Source organism: Odocoileus virginianus, chromosome 9 (assembly GCF_023699985.2).
Source record: "Odocoileus virginianus isolate 20LAN1187 ecotype Illinois chromosome 9, Ovbor_1.2, whole genome shotgun sequence".
Lineage (NCBI taxonomy): Eukaryota > Metazoa > Chordata > Mammalia > Artiodactyla > Cervidae > Odocoileus > Odocoileus virginianus.
In genome coordinates this window covers 57,051,323-57,072,124 of record NC_069682.1, presented here as the reverse complement: position 1 = coordinate 57,072,124, position 20,802 = coordinate 57,051,323, and the positions used below count along the sequence as shown (strand labels likewise).

General features: G+C 54.2%; 2 protein-coding genes across 3 annotated transcripts; both read left to right on the top strand.

Annotated features, from left to right (window-relative positions):
• Positions 1–2,470: 2,470 nt before the first annotated feature.
• On the top strand, positions 2,471–13,202 carry LOC110152335 (interferon regulatory factor 4-like). Of its 2 annotated transcripts, none has more exons than XM_070472502.1 (8): positions 2,471–2,774; positions 8,495–8,684; positions 8,978–9,078; positions 9,914–10,010; positions 10,130–10,195; positions 10,969–11,340; positions 11,798–11,916; positions 12,147–13,202. In XM_070472502.1, exons 1-8 carry the CDS (start codon positions 2,571–2,573, stop codon positions 12,255–12,257), a joined length of 1,260 nt encoding a protein of 419 aa, XP_070328603.1. In that variant the 5' UTR covers positions 2,471–2,570; the 3' UTR covers positions 12,258–13,202. The 2 variants fall into 2 exon arrangements, with proteins under 2 accessions (XP_070328603.1, XP_020771672.2); XM_020916013.2 differs by having other exon boundaries at positions 2,471–2,801.
• A 191-nt stretch (positions 13,203–13,393) lies between these two features.
• On the top strand, positions 13,394–16,272 carry FOXS1 (forkhead box S1). Its single transcript, XM_020916014.2, has one exon. The coding sequence runs from the start codon at positions 15,019–15,021 to the stop codon at positions 16,009–16,011; it is 993 nt and encodes a 330-aa protein (XP_020771673.2). The 5' UTR covers positions 13,394–15,018; the 3' UTR covers positions 16,012–16,272.
• The last annotated feature ends 4,530 nt before the right edge of the window (positions 16,273–20,802 follow it).

Here is a 20,802-nt window from a genome sequence, read left to right as displayed (position 1 = left end):
GGGGTGGGAGATGGATGAAATAAACTTCACCTGCTGCCGAACCTCCCCCTCAGCATTCACGCAACGAAAGTTCATTGAGTACCTACTGTGTGCCAGGCCATGAGCTGGGCACTGAAGACACAGCAGTGAGCAAGCCTCTGCACTCATGTTGCTGACATTCTGATGGGAAAATCCCTGGATAAACAGATAAACCAAAGAAAAACTACGTTTGGTAGTGAGGGAGGGAACTGCTTTGCTGTGTGGGTGGAAGCATTTCAGGCAGAGGGTACAGTACCTGAAGAGGCCTGAAGTAGGATGGTGTATGGAGAGCAGGGTGGGAGAGCTCACCAGAGTGCAGGGAGCCTGCGATCCTCCTGACTGGTTAGTGGTGCCACCACCCACCAGGTTTAAAACATCTTTGTGTTTCTGCTGGTGTCGCTCCCTATTTAAAAGCCCCCATCGCCCTTTGGGCTTCCCTGGCGGCTCAGTGGTGGAGATGCAGGTTGGACCTCTGGGTTGGGAACATCCCCTGGAGGACGGCATGGCAACCCACGCCAGTATTCTTACTAGGGAATTCTTGCTAGGAAGAACCTGGCGGACTGCAGTCCTTGGGGTCACAAGGAGTCGGACACGACTGAAACAACTGAGCACACACAATTATCTCTGTCATCTCTGAAAACAAAACCCCTTGATAGGATATTCCAGGTCCTTCATGATGCTCCCTGCCCCCCTCCTCATTACCTTCACCACACTCTGACTCAACAGCTGCAATAATAGTATCACTCATTTATTGAGCACTCTGTGTGGGTCAGGCAATGTGCTGGACACTGGACCTGCATCGCATGGAATCTGCAAGCGGCCCTATGAAGTAGGCTTTGCTATTTAACAGATGAAGAAACTGACCATCTTGGTGCCCAAGATAGTCAGCTAGCAAGTGGGAGGGCTGGGATTGAAATCCAGGCAGTCAGGCTGTGGACCCCATCCTCCTCGTTACTATGACTCTGCCCCCTGCCCTGAAAAAAATGAAGAGATGGCCTGACACCATCAAGTCTCCTGTTTAGATGCAAGTATTACTCTTGTATTTAACCATCTGAAATTCTCTGTGCCCCTTTGGAGCCCTGCAGTTCTGAGTCTGAATCCTGGCTGTGACTGTAGAAGGGTCAGAACTGGGTGGCTGCTGCCATATGAGGACAGAGAGTGGGGAACATGAAGAAAGCTCCCTGACAGGTACACACGAGGGATAGTGCCCAGCCTCTGGTCAATGCTGGCCCCCATCTAGCACAGTGCTGGCTGCTGGGAGGGCTGGTTTCTCCCTCTCAGAGCCTCAGTTTCCCCAGGTACACAGCCAGCATGGAGCAGTCTGAGCTCCTTGACCTTTTTCATATCACGATCCCCCTTTGACAGTTTAATGAAAGATACGTGCATGCTAAGTCGCTTCAGTCGTGTCTGACTCTTTGCGACCCTGTGGGCTGTAGCCTGCCAAGCTGCTCTGTCCATGGGATTCTCCAAGCAAGAATACTGGAGTGGGTTGTCATGCCCTTCTCCAGGGGGTCTTCCCGACCCAGGGATTGAACCTTTGTCTCTTAAGTCTCCCGCATTGGCAGGTGAATTCTTTACCACTAGCACCACCCAGAAAAAATACGCAGAGATGAAAACATTACATATACTTCGGGGGTGGGGGGGCGGGTGGCAACACAGACCCCACCAGGAATCTATAAACTCTAGGTGCAGCTGTTGGGAGACAGTGTGGGACACCGTTTAGGCTCCTGGATTCTGAGGGCAGAGAGTCCCGTTTTCAGATACTGGCTCCCCCGGGCACTAACTGAGTGACCTCAGTCTTCTAATGACAAAATCAGTAATTTTACTCATCTCATGCTGTTGAGACATGTGAGCAATTGAGACACTGCAGGAAAGCTGGACCAGGCACCTTGGGGAGTGGTCAGAAGAAGGGGACTCCCAGTATTTAAGGAAATATTTCTCTAAGGGTGGCTCATGGATCACCTGGATCAGAATCCCATGAGGGTCTTGTTTAAAATGCATGTTCCTGGACTTCTTGCCCAGGAAATCTGATTCTGCAGGTCTAGGCTGGAGGCTGGAAGTGTGCATTTTTAAACCAGTCTCTGCCTCCTAGTTCTGCCCAGAGCTAGTTTGGTAGACACTATGCTTTTCCCACCTCTTCAGTCCTGGTCCTGGAAAGAGACTAAGTTTCCTGGAAGCTGGGAAGAAAGAAAAACAGGTGCAGGGATGGCGCAAGGGACACCCTGGGTGCCCGTCCCCGCGCCCCCCCTTCTCCCGGTCCAGGGATGGGTAGAACCCAGGGCTACTTCACCCTGTACCCTCCAGTGGGTCTTGGCTTCCCACGGTGTTCTAGGCTGCCCCCTGTGTGAGGACTGATGCCCTCCAGGCCAGGCGACATAGGGTGGGGCGAAAGGGCCTCCAGGGAGCAGAAAGGAAAGCGAAACTTCCTACCCAGACTTTCGCTTTCGCCGCCTCCGCGCTGTCCAGGTGGCCCCCGCGCGCGATCCCCTGTCGCTCTGGGGTTCGGCCACCCGCGCGCCCCAGACCTGGTCCCCGGAGCACTCCGTTCCCCTATGGCCGGCGACCCCTTGCGGAGGGACGAAGGGAAGGTCTCCGACCGCAGACGATCCATGGAGGGGGCCGGGGGTCCCCTGCGCCTCCGAGAATGGCTGGTGGCGCAGATCGAGAGCGGACGCTATGCGGGTCTGCGCTGGGAGGACGCAGGCAAGACCCTCTTCCGCATCCCCTGGAAGCACGCAGCCAAGCAGGGTTACCAGGTGCGGCAGGACGCTGCGCTCTTCAGGGTAAGGGAGTAGGGACAAGGGTCCCAGATTTGGGTCCTGGAGGGCTCTGTAGCACACGATCCCAGCGCCTGGAGCGACCTGATGCGCTGTCACCTCGGGCCACTCGCTCAGTCCTTAACCTCGGCTGTCTCTAGGTTGATGATAATGTTCTCTACATATGGGAGACCCTCCCGTGGGTGCCTGCTAAGTTGCTTCAGTTGTGTCCAACTCTTCCTCACCCCATGGACTGTAGCCCACCAGGCTCCTCTGTCCATGGGATTCTCCAGGCAAGAATACTGGAGTGGGTTATCATGCCCTCCTCCAGGGGGTCTTCCCAGACACAGGGGTCAATGCAGGAGTCTCTTATGTCTCCTGCATTGACAAGAGGTTTCTTTACCACTAGCACCACCTGGGAAGCCCACCCTCTTCAAAGAGAATTAGCCAAGGACTGAATGACTTGCACCATCCTCATCCCCTAGGGGACTTCTCCCTCTTCATGGGGAAATTAGATACCACTGCCACAGATGGAAATTCCCTCCACTTCCCACCCCTAAACTGTTAACCCCAGCAACTTGGGGACATTTTCTGTACTTCCCAACCCCAGCCCTTCTCAGGGACCTCCTCCAGGAATGCCCTGTCTTTCTTCAGTCACTATTAACCTCCTCCAGACTGTCTCTTTCCCATCAGGGTTTTAACTCAGATCTCTTCCATGAGCAATAAGCAACCAGCCACATCCCAGACCACTGCCACCGTCCCAAACACCTCAGCTGCCTCCAGCTCCTGCTTCTCTGACCTCCCCTCTACTTTCACAGGGTATAAAGCACCTAGAAAGGACCTTCTGGTCATCAACTCCCTCACTCATAGCCCCTCAGCTCCTCCTCTCCCCACAATCTGGCTTCTCTTCCTCCTGCTGATGTCTCTAAGAATGCCATTGCTATCATCTTCTTAGACACCCCTTGCCCCACCTCAGTGGGTCTACATCTAGTTGTCCCTCCTCCTCCTTGAAATAGTCTCACTTGGTTTCCAGAATCTCTGTGCACCCACTCCACTCCAACCCTGACCTGTTTTCCTCCTGCCTTCTGGGCCCCTGCTTCTCAGCCTCCATCCCCTCTCCTCTTTTGGTGCTCTCAGCATTCCCTCCCGGGCCTCCCTGCTCCCGTCCCGTCCCACTCTCCCCTTTCACAGCCTCAGTGTTTCCCACCCTGCCCTCCAAGCCCTAAGCCTAGCACTCCCAGACCTCTCCAATTCAGCACCTCCTCAGTGTTTCCCACCCTCCCCTCCAAGCCCCAAGCCTGCTAGTCTAGCACTCCCAGACCTCTCCAATTCAGCACCTCCTCAGTATCACACTTGTCAGCTCCCTGCTGCAAAATTGTTTTTCAAAATGGGAGATGGCCTCACCCGCCACCCAGACCACAGAGCCAGGCACCTGAACCCTGGCTGCTCCCCTCTCTTCCAATCTCGTTCTAACCCATTACCAAGGTGTTTGGCTCTTCCTGCAGAACTGCTTTTTCAGCCACCTACTTGGATCCATTCCCACCATCTCTCACCAGGACAACTGAGTGCCCTGCTTTCCCGTCCCTTGGCTCTCCTTTCTGTCCTCCAGAGGGATCACTCTAAATGTAAATCTTGCCTCTGCACTCCCCGCCTCAGATTCCTTCCATGACTCCCTGTTGCTCCTGTAATTAAGTCCCAGCTCCTTACCAGGACCACAAAGCCCTGCATGAACTGCTCCTCTCTGGCCTCTGTCCATCTCTCCCCACTCCCTCCCCAACTTCAGACCCAGCCAGATAGTTCTTTCAGTTTCCAAATGGTTCCTGTGTCTCTCACTGGGAGACCTTTGTACATTCCGTTCCCCCTGCTTGGAACACCCTCTCTACCTTTACCGGCCAACTCCCCATCATGCTCAGTGTAAACATCCCTACTGAAGACAAGCTTCCCCTGATGCATTCATTTGTTTAAAGCATTGAGGTAGCTCTCAGTGCTTCTCCAAGTCAGCCCTGATTCCTTCTGCTTCCTCCATTGAACAACTTTCCCTATGAATTATAAGTGCCTTGTATGACTCTGCCTCCTCCAGCTGCCCATGGGTGGTGACCCCGAGCATACTGCCTAGCCCACAGAAGGAACTCATTAAGTGTTGAACACGTGGTTACCTGGCCTGTACCTTAAGGCTATGTGCTGTTCAGAAGTGGGAGATTCTGTGGACTGGCCCTCCCTGTCCCTCTTTGGGGATGCTTTGACCCATCCTTCAACCCACTAGTGACACACACATGTGGCCCCCTGGCTTCATGCCCTCCCGGTACCTCAAAGCCCACAGGATAAAGCTTGGCCTTCATAATCCAGCTTCAGTCTGTCTTCTTCCTTAATCCCTCTTTCCCTTTCCCCCAACACATGCAGTAGATCCTCATTCTTCACAGATTGCATATTGACAAATTCTCTTACTTGCTGAAATTATGTATAATCCCCCAATTGATATTCAAGGCACTTTTGCAGTCATTCACAGAATGGAAAAAAACAAAAAAACAAAACTGGGTCACCAATATGCACATTTCCAGCGGAGGCTGAAGAAGGTGACAACCCTAGTTTCAGCTCTTCTACTGTCCTTTCACAGGTGTCCTTTCACAGACAATCTTTAGAGCCACATTTTTAATACTTTTTGTGCTTTCTGTTGGTGATTTCACTATTTAAAATGGCCCCCAAGCCCACACAGTGCTGAAGCTTTGTTAGGACTCCTGAGCACAGGAAGGCTGTGATGTGCCTTTCGGAGAAAATACCTGTATAAGGTAAGTTCCTTTGAGATGTGAGTTATAGTGTTGTTGGCCATAAGTTCACTGTTAATGAATCAACAGTTTATATTCAATAAGGCATCCTTCAACAGAAACACACATAAAACAAGATTATGTATTGACCAGTTGATAAACAGGATGTATTGACCAGTTGATGTACCAGAGGCTGACAAGGACCTAGCCTTGTATGTCCTTTAGGAGTGATAGTTCCATGTGCCCTTACTTAGTGTTTCTGTAAATTTTATGGAACACAACTGCCACGAGTAATGAGAGTCAACTATATACATACCCTCACATACACATATCAGCTCGTCCTACCAGGCTGCTCACTATCCCCTGCGTGCTTCATGCCACGCTTTTGCTCAAGCTGTCACCCCGCCAGGAATATCACTTCACCTGGCAATTTTCTACTCATCCTTTAAGGCCAAATTCAGTTCACCCCACAAATATTTACTGAGCATCTCTTGTGTGCTACACGCCACTCTATGTGCTTGGGGGGCACAGCAGTGTTCCCAAAGATCCCTCTCTCAGCTTGGTGATAGCAGCCTGAGCCTTGAGCCCCGGTTACGTTTGAGTTAAAGCATCATGAATATAATGAACAAGTTCTGCAGGAAACAAACATGGACTGTTTGCTAGGTGCTGTGCTAAGCATCTTACACAGACCACTCACCTTACACCTGCCACAACCACGTGAGGTTAGGTATTATTAGCACAGTTTACAGACAGCAAAATCAAGCCTTAAAGGTCTCACCACTGGCAAGAGACACCAACATGGGAAATGCGGCTTTTGTCTGGTGTCCCACCAAGCCTGGGATCTCCAAGAGCCATGACTGAGTGCGATTTATCAGTTAAATCGCTCCCCCACCCCTGTCCACCACTGATTCCTGAATGTGATCAATTCGAGCAAGACATCTCTTGTCTTCCCCTTTGACTACTCTGCTCCACGCTGGCCTTCCTTGAAATCTATCCCACCCCCATGACCTTTGCCCTCACTGTCCTTTCTACCTAGAACAGCCTTCCCCCAGCTCTTTGTCAGACTCCTTCCTTCTTTTCAATAAGGCTTCAGCCCAAATGCCACTTCCTCCAAGAGGCCTTTTCTGATAACCCTCTCTAAAGCAGTCCCTCATATATTTTATTTATTTAGTCCCTCTACCATAACAGTCGGGCTTCCCAAGTGCGAACTAGGAGACAGAGGTTCGATCCCTGAGTCAGGAAGATCCTCCGGAGAAGGAAATGGCGACCCACTCCAATATGCTTGCCTGGGCAGTCTCATAGACAGAGGAGCCTGGCGGGCTGCAGCGCATGGGGTCGCGAGAGTCAGACACGACTGAACCACTGAACAGCAGACAACAACCATAACAGTCATTCTAACGTGTTTAATGAGCATCTTCGGTTTATATGTGTTCTTGCAAAGTGGGCCTTGCTGTTTTGTGTGTTCTTATGTACATCATCTTGTGTTGTAGGTCTCATTCTGTATCTTACTTTTATTTCACTCAAGGTCATGCTCTGAAGATCTATTCTTGTTCTCTGTCCATCTAATTTGTTTCTAGATGCTGTACAGACTCTATAGTGGGTATCTATTACACACATACACACACACACACACACACACACACACACACACACACATCTACTTTCCCAGGGATGGACACAAATTTGCTTTCCAGATCACAAATAGTTCTGCAGTGAATCTGGTCCCCTCGTGAGCTTTTGTGAGAATTCCTTGGGAACTGAAATTTCTGGTCTCAGGGTATGCTTATACTTAACTGGACTAGGCATGCCTGAGTACCCTCCAGAAACTGCCCCCATTCCACTAACCATGTCCACATCCCAACCAACTCCTGGCTTAGCCAACTGGCTAAATTTTGTAAGCTTACAGATGATATCTCATACTTTTATCTGTACTTCTGTGGCACTAATGAGTCACAACATCTTCCCCTATGCTCGTGGGCTTCTGGTTTCCTCTTCGGTAAACTACCCATTGTTGTCCTTTGATAAGATTTTTTTTTTCTTTCAGGATTGTTCTCTGTTTCTTCTTGATTTACAGGAGTTCCCATATGTTCTAGATCTTAGCCCCTTGCTGATTTTAGACTTCGCAAATTTTTTGCCTTATGGTTCATGCCCTCAAAATTTTGTTTAAGAAACATTATCTGCCCCCTAGAAGATTTCTTCCTACATTATCTCCTATTAGGTTTATGGTTTCACCTTACTTTTGGTTTTTTTGGTCATCTGGAGTCCCCTTTGTATGGTGCAGTAGGTGCGGATATCATTTATGGCTCTCCAGGTAGCAGGTCCGGAGAAGGCAATGGCACCCCTCTCCAGTCTTCTTGCCTGGAAAATGCCATGGACAGAGGAGCCCGGTAGGCTATAGGCCATGGGGTCGCTAAGAGTCCGACACGACTGAGCAACTTCACTTTCACTTTTCACTTTCATGCGTTGGAAACGGAAATGGCACCCCACTCCAGTGTTCTTGCTGGAGAATCCCAGGGACGGGGGAACCTGGTGGGCTGCCGTCTGTGGGGTCACACAGAGTCAGACACGACTGAAGTGACTTAGCAGCAGCAGCAGCAGGTAGCAGGTCACTGCCATCATTTTCTGTCCCATTGTATTATTTATTTTTTTATTTCTCACAATCCATAATTTGGAATATAATTATTTCTTTTCAGCTGTTTGCAGCTGCCTTCTCCCATTAGACTTGCATTCCTTGAGAACAGGGGTGTCTGTCTTGCTTCCCGTTCAGTCTAGAACTTGAGCTTGCTCAAGGAGCAGGAGCTCAAGAAATAAGTGTTTGACGGACGGAGGGAGGAACAGAGGAGCCTAGGGGCAGAGAAAGAGAGAGAAGGGTGGGAGCCCAGGCAGTCCTCATCCCTTTGCATGGCACCAGCCCTGTCTCCCAGGTCATTCCTCCCCAATTCCCCTGCTTATCCCCAGGCCTGGGCCATATACAAGGGCAAGCACCTAGAGGGCATTGACAAGGAGGATCCCTCTACCTGGAAGACACGGCTTCGCTGTGCCCTCAACAAGAGTGCTGACTTCTGTGAAGTACGTGAGCGCAGCCAGCTGGACATCTCCAACCCCTACAAGGTCTACCGGCTCCTGTCTGATGGTGCCCACGACCCAGGTACCATACTGCCTGCTGGAGGTAGAAGCTTAGAATGGCTCTCTAGGCAATAAGGACTCCACCTTGCCCATCTGTAAAATGGGAAAGAATGAACTTACTGAGCTTAAAATCATGGGCTGGTAAACATAGAAGGATACTTACAGTTTATCTCCCCATTCCAAAAAGTGGAAACAGGCCCAGAGAGAGGTGGGCCTTGCCTGAGATCATTCAGTGAGCTGGGATCATCTCAGACAAGGTTGAAGGGATTCACCTTGGGGCCCAGGAAACCACAGACTATTACTTGCTCCATCCAGTTACCAGGGCTTGTGCCCCCAGTAAAGAGGAGGGCATTCTTCAGAGCCAGCAGAAGCCCCCTGGAGGAGTGACAGAGCCAGCCTACAGGACAGAAGAGCAGGTCAGCATGTCCTTCTAGACCCTGCAGCCTTGCCAACCCAGTCACCTCACACCCATACCGCCCCCTCTACATTCTCCAGTGCATCATCTCACCCTCTCCATCAGGTCTTGGCCATCATTGTCCTCATCCCTCTATCAGCTCTACTTCCTACCTCTACTCCATCTCTGCCATCACTTTTAGCTCCTTCATTCTATTCTCCTTAACTCCACCATCTATCTCTGTCCCATTGTCTCCATCACCTTCACCTCCATCCCTCATGTGCATCAGTCCTATTTTCTCCCATTTCATCCCCTCTCCCCTGTTATCACTGGGTCTATCGGTGTGTCTCCACCCATGCCACCAAATCCAGTTCCATCATTGTATTCCCTTCACCTTCATCACCTCTAGCTCTCTATCATCTCCCATCATCTCTGTCTCCATCATTGTCTGTATCACTCTTACTCCACCCCGACACGTCTCCTCCTTCATCTACGGTCCATTGCTCCGTCCCCATCACCCTATTAGCCTGGTTCATTCCACTGTCCCCTGCACCCATTCCATCCATCACTCTGTCCCCCCATCTCTGTCACTCCACCTCCTCATCCACTCCTAGCACTTCTCTCCCTACCACAATGAATTTCATCTCTGACCCCATCATCTCCAAAAACCCCATCAACTCTCTCTTTACCTCTGTGGGGGAAAAAGTCTTGAGCTCTGAAACCTCAAAGTCTCTATTAACCCCAGCTGCCCTCTGTTCTGCCCAGACCTCCATCTGCCCCAGTGCAGACTGTCTGGGAATTCCTGTGGCCCACAGGTCTCATCTCCTACCCTCACCACCCTTCCTCCCAATGCTCAGGATGTATCCGGATTAGTCACAGAGGATAAAGACAAGGAGCAGCCCTCCAGGCTAGCCCAGCAGGACTCCCTGCTTGCAAGCCCTTTGGCTGACCACAGTAAGGACTGGGTCTCCTCACCCAACCCTGCCCCCTCCCTGGCCTCTTCTGTGACCTTGGTGTAGGGGTAAAGGCACCCAGGGTGAGACGATGCCTTATTGCTTCCTCTCCTTCCCCAGGCTACCAGGCACAGAATCCCGCTCACCCCTGGGGCCCTTTGCCCTCTGAGAATTTCAGCAACCCTGGTAAGGAACTGGAAGGCCCTCTCCTCTGACCACTGTGCAGAACAGGGAAGGGCCCAGGTTTGAGGCCAAATAGCCTCTGTCTCCCACCCGAAGCACCCATGCAGACTCCAGATAACAAGAGCGAGCATTTGTTGAGGGCTTAGCTTATGCCAGGCTTCCTTCTAAGTCTCCCCACAGCCCTGTGAGATAGATAGTGCCATTCCTGGCATTTTACAGATGCAGAAGCCAGACACAGAGATTAAGAACCCTGCCCAAGGCCACACAGTAACCTTGGGAAAGTTACTAAGAGGCCACAGTTCCTAAGTGGCAGTGAGAGATTAGAATCCAAGGGCCTGGTTACAGAGCCCACAGCCCTAACCACTGAGCATACTGCTAACTGGAGGCTGCTGTTCTGTTGTTGTTGCTATTATTATTATTTCTTCCAGCACTAAAATCCTTGCTGTGAAGAAGCTCCTAGAATTCCAGAAACTGGACCTAGGAGGGCAGCAGTGTCACGCCCCCATTATACTGATGGCTCCAAACTCTGATTTTGAAGCTCAACTACCAGTTCCATCCTGGTAGTTAGAAGTATGTATCCGTTGAAAGTAGTTATACTGGAAGCTGCTATTATATACTAGCACCACCACTACTGCTAGAATTATTATCACTTAGGGAGAGTGTCAAAAATTCCTGAGGTGGGGGCCAGGAGGACCGCTGGGTCCCCTGCCCGGTTGAGTGGATGGAGCGGGAGCCGGCGCCGCCAACGCCGGGCGCGGCCGCTCCCTTTCCCGCAGATTGCTGGCTGCACGTGCGACTGTTCTACCGCGCGGAGCTGGTGCGCGAAGCCACAGCGCTGGCGGCCGAGGGCTGCCGCCTGAGCCCGCGCGCGGCCGCCGCGGCCGCCGAGCGACTGCTGGGGCCGCCGCCGAGGGTGGCGCAAGTTCGTTTCCCGGAGCCGCCGGCCGGCGCCCACGTGCTGCGGCGCCTGCTGCCCCACCTGGAGCGCGGCGTGCTGCTGTGGGTGGCGCCCGAGGGCGTCTTCGCCAAGCGCCTGTGCCAGGGCCGCGTGTACTGGCGCGGCCCGCTTGCCCCGCACCGCGCGCAGCCCAACAAGCTGGAGCGCGAGCGCACCTGTCAGCTGCTCGACACGCGCCGCTTCCTCGCGGGTAAGAGCGCGACCTCGGGGCCCTGGGTTTGAGAATTCTGGGCCTGGGATGGGCCTGGAAACAAAGGACGTGACACAGAAGCCCCGAAAGTGGGGACGAGTATGGACATGGGCCTGTAGGAGCTGTAGGTGTAGGCAGGTGGCAGGCTTGGGGCGCTGGGTGTGGGACAGAAGCCTAGGACTTGGGCACATGTTGTCTTAGGGCATTAAGCATAAGGTGGGCATTGGGGCGCTGGGCAGAAGATAGGCATAGGTGAGTGGCAGTGGGCATGATAGCCCAGGGCATGAGGCACAGGGCCTGAGAATTAGAAGTGAAACATGAGACGGGCATAGGGATGTGGGAGTGGGCCTGGGCACACGGGGGACATGGATTTACAGGACATGGTCAGGGGATATGAGCACAAGGTGGGCATCAGATGGGATCCCCCACCCCAGACCCACCATCTTGGTGCCCGTAGAACTGCGAGCCCATCTTCAGGATGGTCGCCCGGAGCCCGAGTACCAGATCCGGCTGTGCTTTGGCGAGGAGTACCCGGGGCCCCCAGACCAGCCCGAGGAGCGGCTCATTATGGCCCATGTGAGTCACTTTCCACTCCAGCGGAGAACCACCCCCTACCCACCCCCTCTAAATAGCCTCTCACTGCTCCCTCCAGTCCTAGCTCTGCCCCTGACCTGCCATATGACCTCTGACCTGGAAGTCCTCCTGTGTGAAAATCCATGTGGAGATGGGTTATCACTCCCCACCCAACAAAGTGGGTGGGTAAGGAAGGGGTTGGCTCATTCCTCCACCTCACTCCCACCCTGCAGGTGGAGCCAGTCTTCGCCAGGGAGCTCCTCCTGCACTCGAAGATCCACGGCCAGATGCCCAGGTGGCAGGTTCCCGGCGTAGCATCCCCGACAGCATCACTCACCTGCTGACACAGCTGATTCAGCCCTAAGCGGCTTCTTCCTCCTACCATACCCACTAAAGCAACTCCCCACAGGGTATAGATCCCACCCTAGTCCTGCCCCAACTGAGCCAGGAGATTTAAGATAGGTTGGGACAGTGGAAGCCAGTCATGGCCTTCAACCACTCAGCCACCAAGCTGGAGCCTGAGAACCAGGTGCAGAGATAGACAGCTGGACCTGAGGCATCAGGTTTGAAAATCAAATTCAACCTTGAGGCTCCAGAAATAACAATTAGGATAGAAACAAGGCTTCATCTTTTTGTTAAGAGTTGAACATGCTTACACTGGTTTACCTAAAGCAGACTCTAACTGCAGTTGATCCGTTATAAAATTTGCTTAAAGCTGAGTTTACTGGGAGTTCCCTGGTGCTCCAGTGGTTAGGACTCTGCACTTCCACTGCTGGGGGCCCAGGTTGGAGGGATCCCTTGTCAGGGAACTAAGATCCTGCAAGCCCCACAGCCTGGCCAGAAAAAAAAAAGGTGGGGGGGGGTGGCTGAGTTTACTAATAATTAGACCCTCGGCATAGTTTAGACTGAAGCCCAACCAGTAACAGAACTGTCCCACTTCTGAGGGGTTTGAGTTTCCAGACCCTCCTTCCACCTGCCACAATCTCTCTTCTTTGGAGGGGGTGAGAAGTATTGGGGGTCTGGGCTCCCAAAACAGAGGATTTGACCTGAACCTGGGGCTTTGAATGCTAACAGCTGAACCACCACCTGTAGATACTGTCTTTGGAGAAACTGAGGCAGGCCTAGGATAGGAACCTGAGTGGGAGCCAGGAGTCCATCCCATCCCCAAGCCCCACCAATTTTTTGCAAAATGTGAGTTATAGGGAGTCTGTGAGAATTGGAGGGAACCCCCTCCACCATGAAGGCAGTGACCCTGCCTTGTCAGTAAAGTCACTGTTTTCTACTCCAGATATCAGACCTTTTACCTCTTCTGATTTCTGACTATTTATAGGAGTTCTCTTTCAGATGGCAATGTAATAAATCTTTCAGTGATACATAAATAAGCCACTTTTACAGAGGAGAAACTGTATGACTCCACAAAGGATAGAAGTCAGTCAAATCACTATTTTTAAAATTGATTTAACAAATGTTTATTGAGCACCTACTCTGTTTCAGGCAAATGCTGGACACTGGGGATAGAGCAAACCATGGTCCCTATTCTCTTACGGGTCACAAACCTGTTTTCCAGTGGTGGCTTGGTAACTGTCCTCTAACCCCTGCTCCTCACAGAAGGAGTGTATTAAGGAGTTCCATTCTTCTGAGTTGAAATCACAGCTTTGGTCTCTCACTAGCTGTGCCACCTCAGGCAAGTCACTTAACTTCTCTGAGCCTCAGGTTCCTCATCTACTCAGAAGAACCTCTCAGGGCCTCTGGAGCAGAGCTGGTCTGAGAAGTAGCTGTCGAGAGGGGAGGGGAGCTGGCCTGGCATGCCAGTGGCTCACAGGAAGTGCCGGCTGACTTGGTTGCTTGGAGCTGGGAGAGCACGGTGGCGGTTGCTTTATCTTTCAGAAGCCTTGACTGTCCTGGGCTTTGCTGTACCCCCAAGCCTAAGGCTGCGGCTATCGGAGAAACTCAGCTCAAGGTGACAGTCCTCGTCATGCCCAAACCCTTACTCAGTGCCAGGCTCTAAAAGGGCACTGGATTCCGTGTAAGCTTTACCACAGCCGGACAACTGCAGAGTCAGCAGCTCCATTTTAGAGTTGGGAAACTGAGGCTCAGCCAGAGAATTGGTTGAGAGCCTCTTGGAAGGGGGATGTCTCTGGCCTGAGGTCTGTCCTCCCCATACTAGTCACTAGAGGGCGCCAGCGCCCAGCAAGCCGGGTTTGGGCTGGCTCTCATAAGCTCCCTAGGTGCCCCACCTCTTGCAGACCCCAGTGCTAGGAGGGCAGGGAACAGTGTGACCCCGAGTGCTCTGCGCTGCGGGGAGGAGAAAGAGAATCAGGGGCCTGGGAGGAGGAGGAGAGGAGAAAGGAAACCAGAGGTGGGGATTCAAGAGGTCCCTGAGGCTCTTCTCACAAAGCTCCCTGAGCTTGAGCTCACAGATTCTACCTCTCCTCTCTCGTGAGAGAGAGAGAGAGAGAGAGAGAGAGAGAGAGAGAGAGAGTGTGTGTGTGTGTGTGTGTGTGTGTGTCTCCCTGTCTTTGTGGATTTCTTTCTTTCTGTCGTTCACTGATTCTTTTTCTGTACTCTGTGCACGTGCGCACGTGCATGGGGCCGGCTCTGTGTCTCCCCTTTTTCTGCCTAATTGCTGTCTCTTGTCTCTGCCTGTCTCCTCTGTGTGTTCCTGTCGCCCTCTCGTTATGTCCCCACCTCTCTTTGTCTCTGTCCTGTCTTTCTTCATTCTCTCTCTGTATCTCTGCCTTGATCTCTTTTTGTTTCTGTCACTGTCTCGCCCAGTTTCACATCCCGTCTGTCCTCAGCCACCGCCACCAGCCAGCACACGTGGGCTGAGGGTCTCAGGCCCTTCCCTCCCGTGTCTCCTCACCCTGGGCAGCTGCTCACAGCTTCCCAATCCTGGCCTCTCCTGCCCGCCCCTCTTGGGCCTAGGGGAAGGGGGGCGAGGGAGGAAGGGAGGGCAGCCTGGCGGGCCCACCCCTTTTTGCCTTTCCAGGCTGGGAGGCTGGGCCAGTGGGCCTTTTAACCAGCCTGGGCAGGCTGTGCCGGACACCAGCCCTGGACATTGTGCCTGGCCTCTGCGGTTCCGGCAGCCCGGCCAGCCTGGCCAGCATGCAGCAGCCGCCCCCACCCGGGCCCCTGGCCCCTGCGGCCGAGCCAACCAAGCCTCCTTACAGCTACATCGCCCTGATCGCCATGGCCATCCAGAACTCTCCGGGGCAGCGGGCCACACTCAGCGGCATCTACCGCTACATCATGGGCCGCTTCGCCTTCTACCGCCACAACCGGCCGGGATGGCAGAACAGTATCCGCCACAACCTGTCGCTCAACGAGTGCTTTGTCAAGGTGCCCCGCGATGACCGCAAGCCGGGCAAGGGCAGCTACTGGACGCTGGACCCCGACTGCCATGACATGTTCGAGCATGGCAGCTTCCTGCGCCGCCGCCGGCGCTTCACCCGACGGGCCGGTGCTGAGGGCGCCAAGGGCCCCGCCAAAGCGCGCCGTGGACCCCTCCGAGCCAGCAGCCAGGATCCAGGAGCCCCCGACGTCGCAGCTAGCAGACAGTGCCCGTTCCCGCCGGAGCCACTGGAACCCAAGGGCCTAAGCTATGGGGGTCTGGTGGGGGCCTTGCCAGCCAGCATATGCCCGGTCACCACCGATACCAGGCCTCAGACACCCTCAGAGGCCAAGGAGATGCCCACGCCCAAGGCTGCAGGCCCCGGGGAGCTCCCTGTGGCCACCTCGTCTTCCTCGTGCCCTGCATTTGGCTTTCCCACCAGCTTCTCTGAGGCTGAGGGGTTTAGCAAGGCCCCTGCACCCATCTTGACCCCTGAGGCCACCATCGGGAGCAGCTACCAGTGCCGGCTGCAGGCGCTGAATTTCTGCATGGGGACTGACCCAGGACTCGAGCACCTCTTGGCCTCAGCAGCCCCTTCCCCTGCACCACCCACCCCGCCAGCCTCCCTCCGGGCCCCGCTGCCCCTGCCAGCTGACCCCAAGGAACCCTGGGTTGCAGGCAGCTTCCCTGTCCAGGGAAGCTCCAGCTACCCATTGGGGCTGACCTCCTGCCTGTACCGGACGCCAGGAATGTTCTTCTTTGAGTGAAGGCCAGCCGGCCTCAGGCCGTCCCTGCATAGCCCCTGCCAACTACGCCCTCCAGGTTGAGCCTGACTCTGGGATCTGGGGAGCTCTCAAAGGACGCGGGCCTGGCAAGCCCACGACAGCTGGGACAGGAAGCCAAGACTGCAGCGGTGAACACTCAGCCAGCCCTAGGGCCTCTGGACAGACTTGGGGGTGAGGGGAAGCAGGGCCCCCTGGGGATTCACTCTGTGGCTCTCAGGGCCAATAAAACCAGTGTGATGATGAGGGTCAGTCTGCTGGATGGTTGGCAGCTGAATACCAGGACACCTGGTTTCAAGTGGAGTGGGTGTGGCTGTGGGGTCAAATGGCAGGGGCAGGGGACCCCGGATAGAAATGCCCCACATGAGGCTGTCTACTGCTGGGGGCTTTCTCAGGGGGTTTCCCAGGAAGGCAGAGGAAGGGGGAGCAGGGATTTGGAGAGAGAGAGAGGAGGGATGCAATCAGGAGAGACGCCCAGCAGGGTTGGGGCTGGGCAGCACTGAGGGGTTGATCCTCCAGCCCCAAAGTCTGACTCGGCTCCCTCATGATGAGCAGCCACAATACCTGTGACCATTTGTGGTATTTATCCTGTCCTGGGCTCATGTATATCTTCCCATATATATATATATCTGTGTGGTACAGAATGTTATCCCCATTTTACAGTGGTGGAAACTGAGGCTCAAAGAATTCGGGGCTCACTAGCTCTGGCTCCAAATGGCAAATGAGTGGCAGAGAAGAAATCAAAACCAGGTCTGTGTGGCTCTACCCGCCCCTGCCCAATGCTACCTGCAGTTTGAGTGAGGCTGCAGGCTGGCACACAGGGTGACCCCCTCAGACGGAGGGGGGCATTTTTTGAAGCCTGGTGTGCCAGGGCTAAAAAGCCACCCCTCACTCCTAACACAGACAGGGAACCCAAGGCTCAAAAGGCAGGCACTCTTCCCTTGTCTGGATTTCCCACGTGACTGGGAGACCTCCCTGAGCCAACAGCTCTCTGAAGTCTCCTGGTGTCTCTTTAAGAAAACATTTCCCTCTTGGTGGGAGAGGGTATCTATCCAGGGTACAGCTCAGAAGAGACTGAGCCCTGACTTTTGACCTTCTTCACCTGCCCCCTTGGGTGGAAGCAGGAGAAGTGGCTATATTTGTGGCCCCCATCAGAGGAACAGACTTAGGGACCTGAAACCTCACTGTTCCCACACCCTCCAACACCAGGCTTGCTGAAGCGGATGGCTTTCTTCCCGGACGTCAGTCCCTGGTCTGGATCATGGGTGTAGGGAGAGAAGACAGGAGCCAAGGATTTTTGAGGGAGGCTCTTGGGTCCCACAAGATGATACCCAGGAGGCTGGAGACCCCTTCATCAGGCAGGCAGCCCAGTTCCCTCCAGAAACCCCCCTCTCGGGCAGGCGGCCACGCTGGCTTCAGCCTCGGCAGCTCCCTCCTCCCTCGGCCAGTCCCCTGAGGCCTGGGAGGAAGCGAGCCCGGCTGGACGGCCTCAGCTGTCTGGTTCCCACAGACTCCAGAGCTGGGGCGGAGGGGGGACCTGCAGAGTGGGGGGCTCAGTGCGGCCAGAAGGGGGTGGAAAAATGCCTGGCCAGTATGCGGACCCTCCCCACTGGGTGTGCCGGGCCCCAGCCTGGAACCCGTGGAGCAGCGGGGGGACGTGCTGTCCCACTCGGGCAGCCTTGTGGCTGAAAGGGGACAGGATGGAGCCCCACCAGTGCAGGGCACGACGTGGAGAGCTTCACACAGCAGGCTGTGCTTGTGTGGGTCAGTACGACTCAGGGTGTGTGTGTGAGAGAGAGGAGAGACTGAGATGCTCAGAGACAAACAGGGACAGATTCAGGGGGCGGGGGTCCTTTCTCAGCTGGATCAGAGAAAGAGGCCGCTGCTGGGCGCTGTTCCCTGTGGTGCATTCCTGTGGAGACCTGGTGACCCCAGTCCCTTCCCAGCCTGTGTCCTGGAGCTAGTAGGAGGATGGGGAGGCCGGCCCAATGGGAGGAGAGCCCAAGCCTCGGCATCTTGCTCCGCCCGCCCCTGGAGGAGGTTTAGCATCTAACTGGGGTGGGGGCTTGCGGAGAAGAAACTGCACCCCTTGTCCCCGATTTGTGGTAGGGGAACGGGCAAAGGGGTCAGCCACACCCAGAGCTGGGCAAGCCCCCTCCATGTCCCTCTCAGGTCCCCTCGGAGAGTCCAGAAGTGAAGATGGGCCTCTCAGCCCCAGTGCCTAAGCAGGACCCTGGGCTCAGAGCCTGCCTTGGACTTGCTGTGTGAGCCTGGACCGGCGCCCATCTCTCTGGGCCCTGATTTCATTCCTTTTGCCTGGTGAGGGGGTTTCAGTCAGGAAGGCACAGCCTGACTCTTTGAACCCAGATCCCAGGGTGGGGCTGACCTGGGGGACAGACTGGAAGGGATCCCCTCCCAGCGGCACTGGACCAGGAAGACCAGACAACATGGTCTCACATTGCCCTCTGCCTGCCTGCTGCCCAGCCCGGGGACCCCACCCACTGGGCGTCCTGCCCTCACATACTTTCCGTGACCAACAGACACCCTCCGGCTCCTGCCTGGCCACCCCCACCTGACGGGAAGGACCGTGCTCAGCAGAGACTTGGAATGCCTAAGCTGGGCCGACCCAGAGAAAGCACCTCGGCACAGATGGAGAGGCCAAGGCCAGAGAAGGTAAGTGATGTGCCCAAGGCCACACAGCAGAGCAGGAGTACCCCTCTGCTGCCTTGACTGCATAGGTCTTAGGGGGACAGGAGCCCCTCCTTCTGATGCTCCACACTGGAGGCTGGTCTGTCTCCAGGAGGGGTTCCCAACCTCCACTCCTTCTCCTCAGCAGGTCAGAGTGCAAAAGGGTGCTGAGTGGCCTTGTAGAGTCAGGCTAAATCAAATCTAAAACGGTAGAACCAGTGGTACTTCAGAATATTCCAGAGTCTTTAATCCCGGTGACTCAGATTCTTGGACTATCAGAGCTGAAAGGGCGTCTCCCACCCCGTTTCTGAATCCCCTCCACACCAGGCAGTGCGTATCACGTGGGGTGCCTTCAGAGCTGGCCTCGTCCCACCCAAGTTTGGCAGCTCTGAAGGGCTGTCAGGAAGTTCTTCACCTGCTGGTCCTTTGGTCTCTGCTCTCTCTGCCTCCAGGGAGGCTGCCCCCACCCTCAGGGCTGGGCCTTCCTCAGCTGCTTCTCCACCCTCCACGTCTTATCTCCCCCGCGCCTCTCCGCCCACCCGCTTCCTTCCCTGGTTTACAGCATTCCACTGCCCGAGTTCCAGGCTCCTTCCCACACCCCAGACTGCGCCTGGGCCAGGGTGGGAAGACCCTCTCCCTTAGAGCGTGGGCCCTCTGGGGCCACCACACTGATGAGGAGGATGGGGGAGGCTGTGTCGGCTAGCCTGGCATGTCTGCCTACTGGGAGTGTACAAACCCAGGAATCCAAGCCTCGGCCAAAACATCCCCTCCCATCACTCCTAAGAGGCCAGGCTGCCAGAGGCAGTAGGTAGGGCAGCTAAGAGCAAGGGCTCTGGAACCCAGATGTCTGGCTTCAGGTCCCAGTTGTCCCTTCCCAGCTGTATGATCTTGAGCAAGTTGCTTCCCCTCTCTGGGTTTCCCTCATCTGAAAAATGTGGATATACTAACAGTGCCTACATCCATGGGATTGTTGCTAAAATTACATGAATTAATATTCGCAAAGTGCTTTGAACAGGATCTGGCCCATGGAAACAGCAATGCATGTATTTAAGCAAAATAAGTACGTGGTCCTGAGGGCTTGTCTTCTTAACCTGGTTTACCCCCCAGGGGAGGCTCTAGCTACTGTGGAGGTGGGGGGGGTGTAGGGAGAGGAGAGATTGTTATGAGATGAAGTTTTGGATTCAATTCCTGGCGTCTTCATTTCCTTGCTGTGTGACCTTGAACAAGTAGATTCACCTCTCTGAGTACTAGTTTCTTCATCTGTTAAATGGAGCAAGATTTCAATTTTCAAGGACTGGCATATGGGAAAATCTCATCTTGCACAATATATGTACAATTCAGTCAACATGAATGAAACTGGACACCTGAAACTAATATAACATGGTACTGGAACATGAAAGCGCCCCGCTGGAGGGCCTTGTTACCCTCAGCCCAGTCCTCTCCGCCCCTTTCATTGGCAAAGGTCCAGACCCTGAGGTGCCTAATCCCCTGTTCCCGCCCTGCTGGTAACTGGGTGGTGACTCAGGGAGGTAGCTGGTGGGGCTAAAGGAAGTGGTTCCAGGCTAAAAACAGACCAGAGGCTCATTTAGTCCCACAGTCAGCCAGAACCCTGGCTTTGACCTCTGAAAAGGCTGCCTCCTCCAGACCGCAGTCCTCAGGGTGCCCTGATCTCTCTGGGAGACCAAGAAGAGGCTGATTCTCCCAAGTGAGTTAAGGCAGACTCCTCTAAGCCTTTGCACTCGCTGTTCCCTCTGCCTGTAAATCTCACTCCCCATGGCTGACTTCTTAGCATCCAAAGTCCAAGTTGAATATCACCTCCTGGGAGAAGCCTCCCCTCACGCCTTGATTTGACTGGGTGTCTCTAGATTTTTTTTTTCCATCTCTGCATCCCATGTGTCTCCTCCGCCTGGCACCTGTTGCAATGTGGAATTATGCATCTCTGTGTGTATTCACTTTTTCTTGCATCTCTGCCTTAGGGTCATAAGCCTCTGGGGGCAGGGGTTGGGTCTGCCTTATCCACTCTCTCCACTTCTCTAACCCACTGACTGGCATGTAAGAGGCCCTCAATAAAGGTGTGCTGAGGGGATA

Bases quoted from the DNA above. Each gene is read 5' to 3' on its own strand.
- FOXS1 (XM_020916014.2), top strand. From the start codon at position 15,019: ATGCAGCAGCCGCCCCCACCCGGGCCCCTGGCCCCTGCGGCCGAGCCA.
- LOC110152335 (XM_020916013.2), top strand. From the start codon at position 2,571: ATGGCCGGCGACCCCTTGCGGAGGGACGAAGGGAAGGTCTCCGACCGC. The intron at 2,802-8,494 runs GTAAGGGAGTAG...GCTTATCCCCAG, and splicing joins AGGACGCTGCGCTCTTCAGG to GCCTGGGCCATATACAAGGG. The intron at 10,011-10,129 runs GTAAGGACTGGG...CTCCTTCCCCAG, and splicing joins AAGCCCTTTGGCTGACCACA to GCTACCAGGCACAGAATCCC.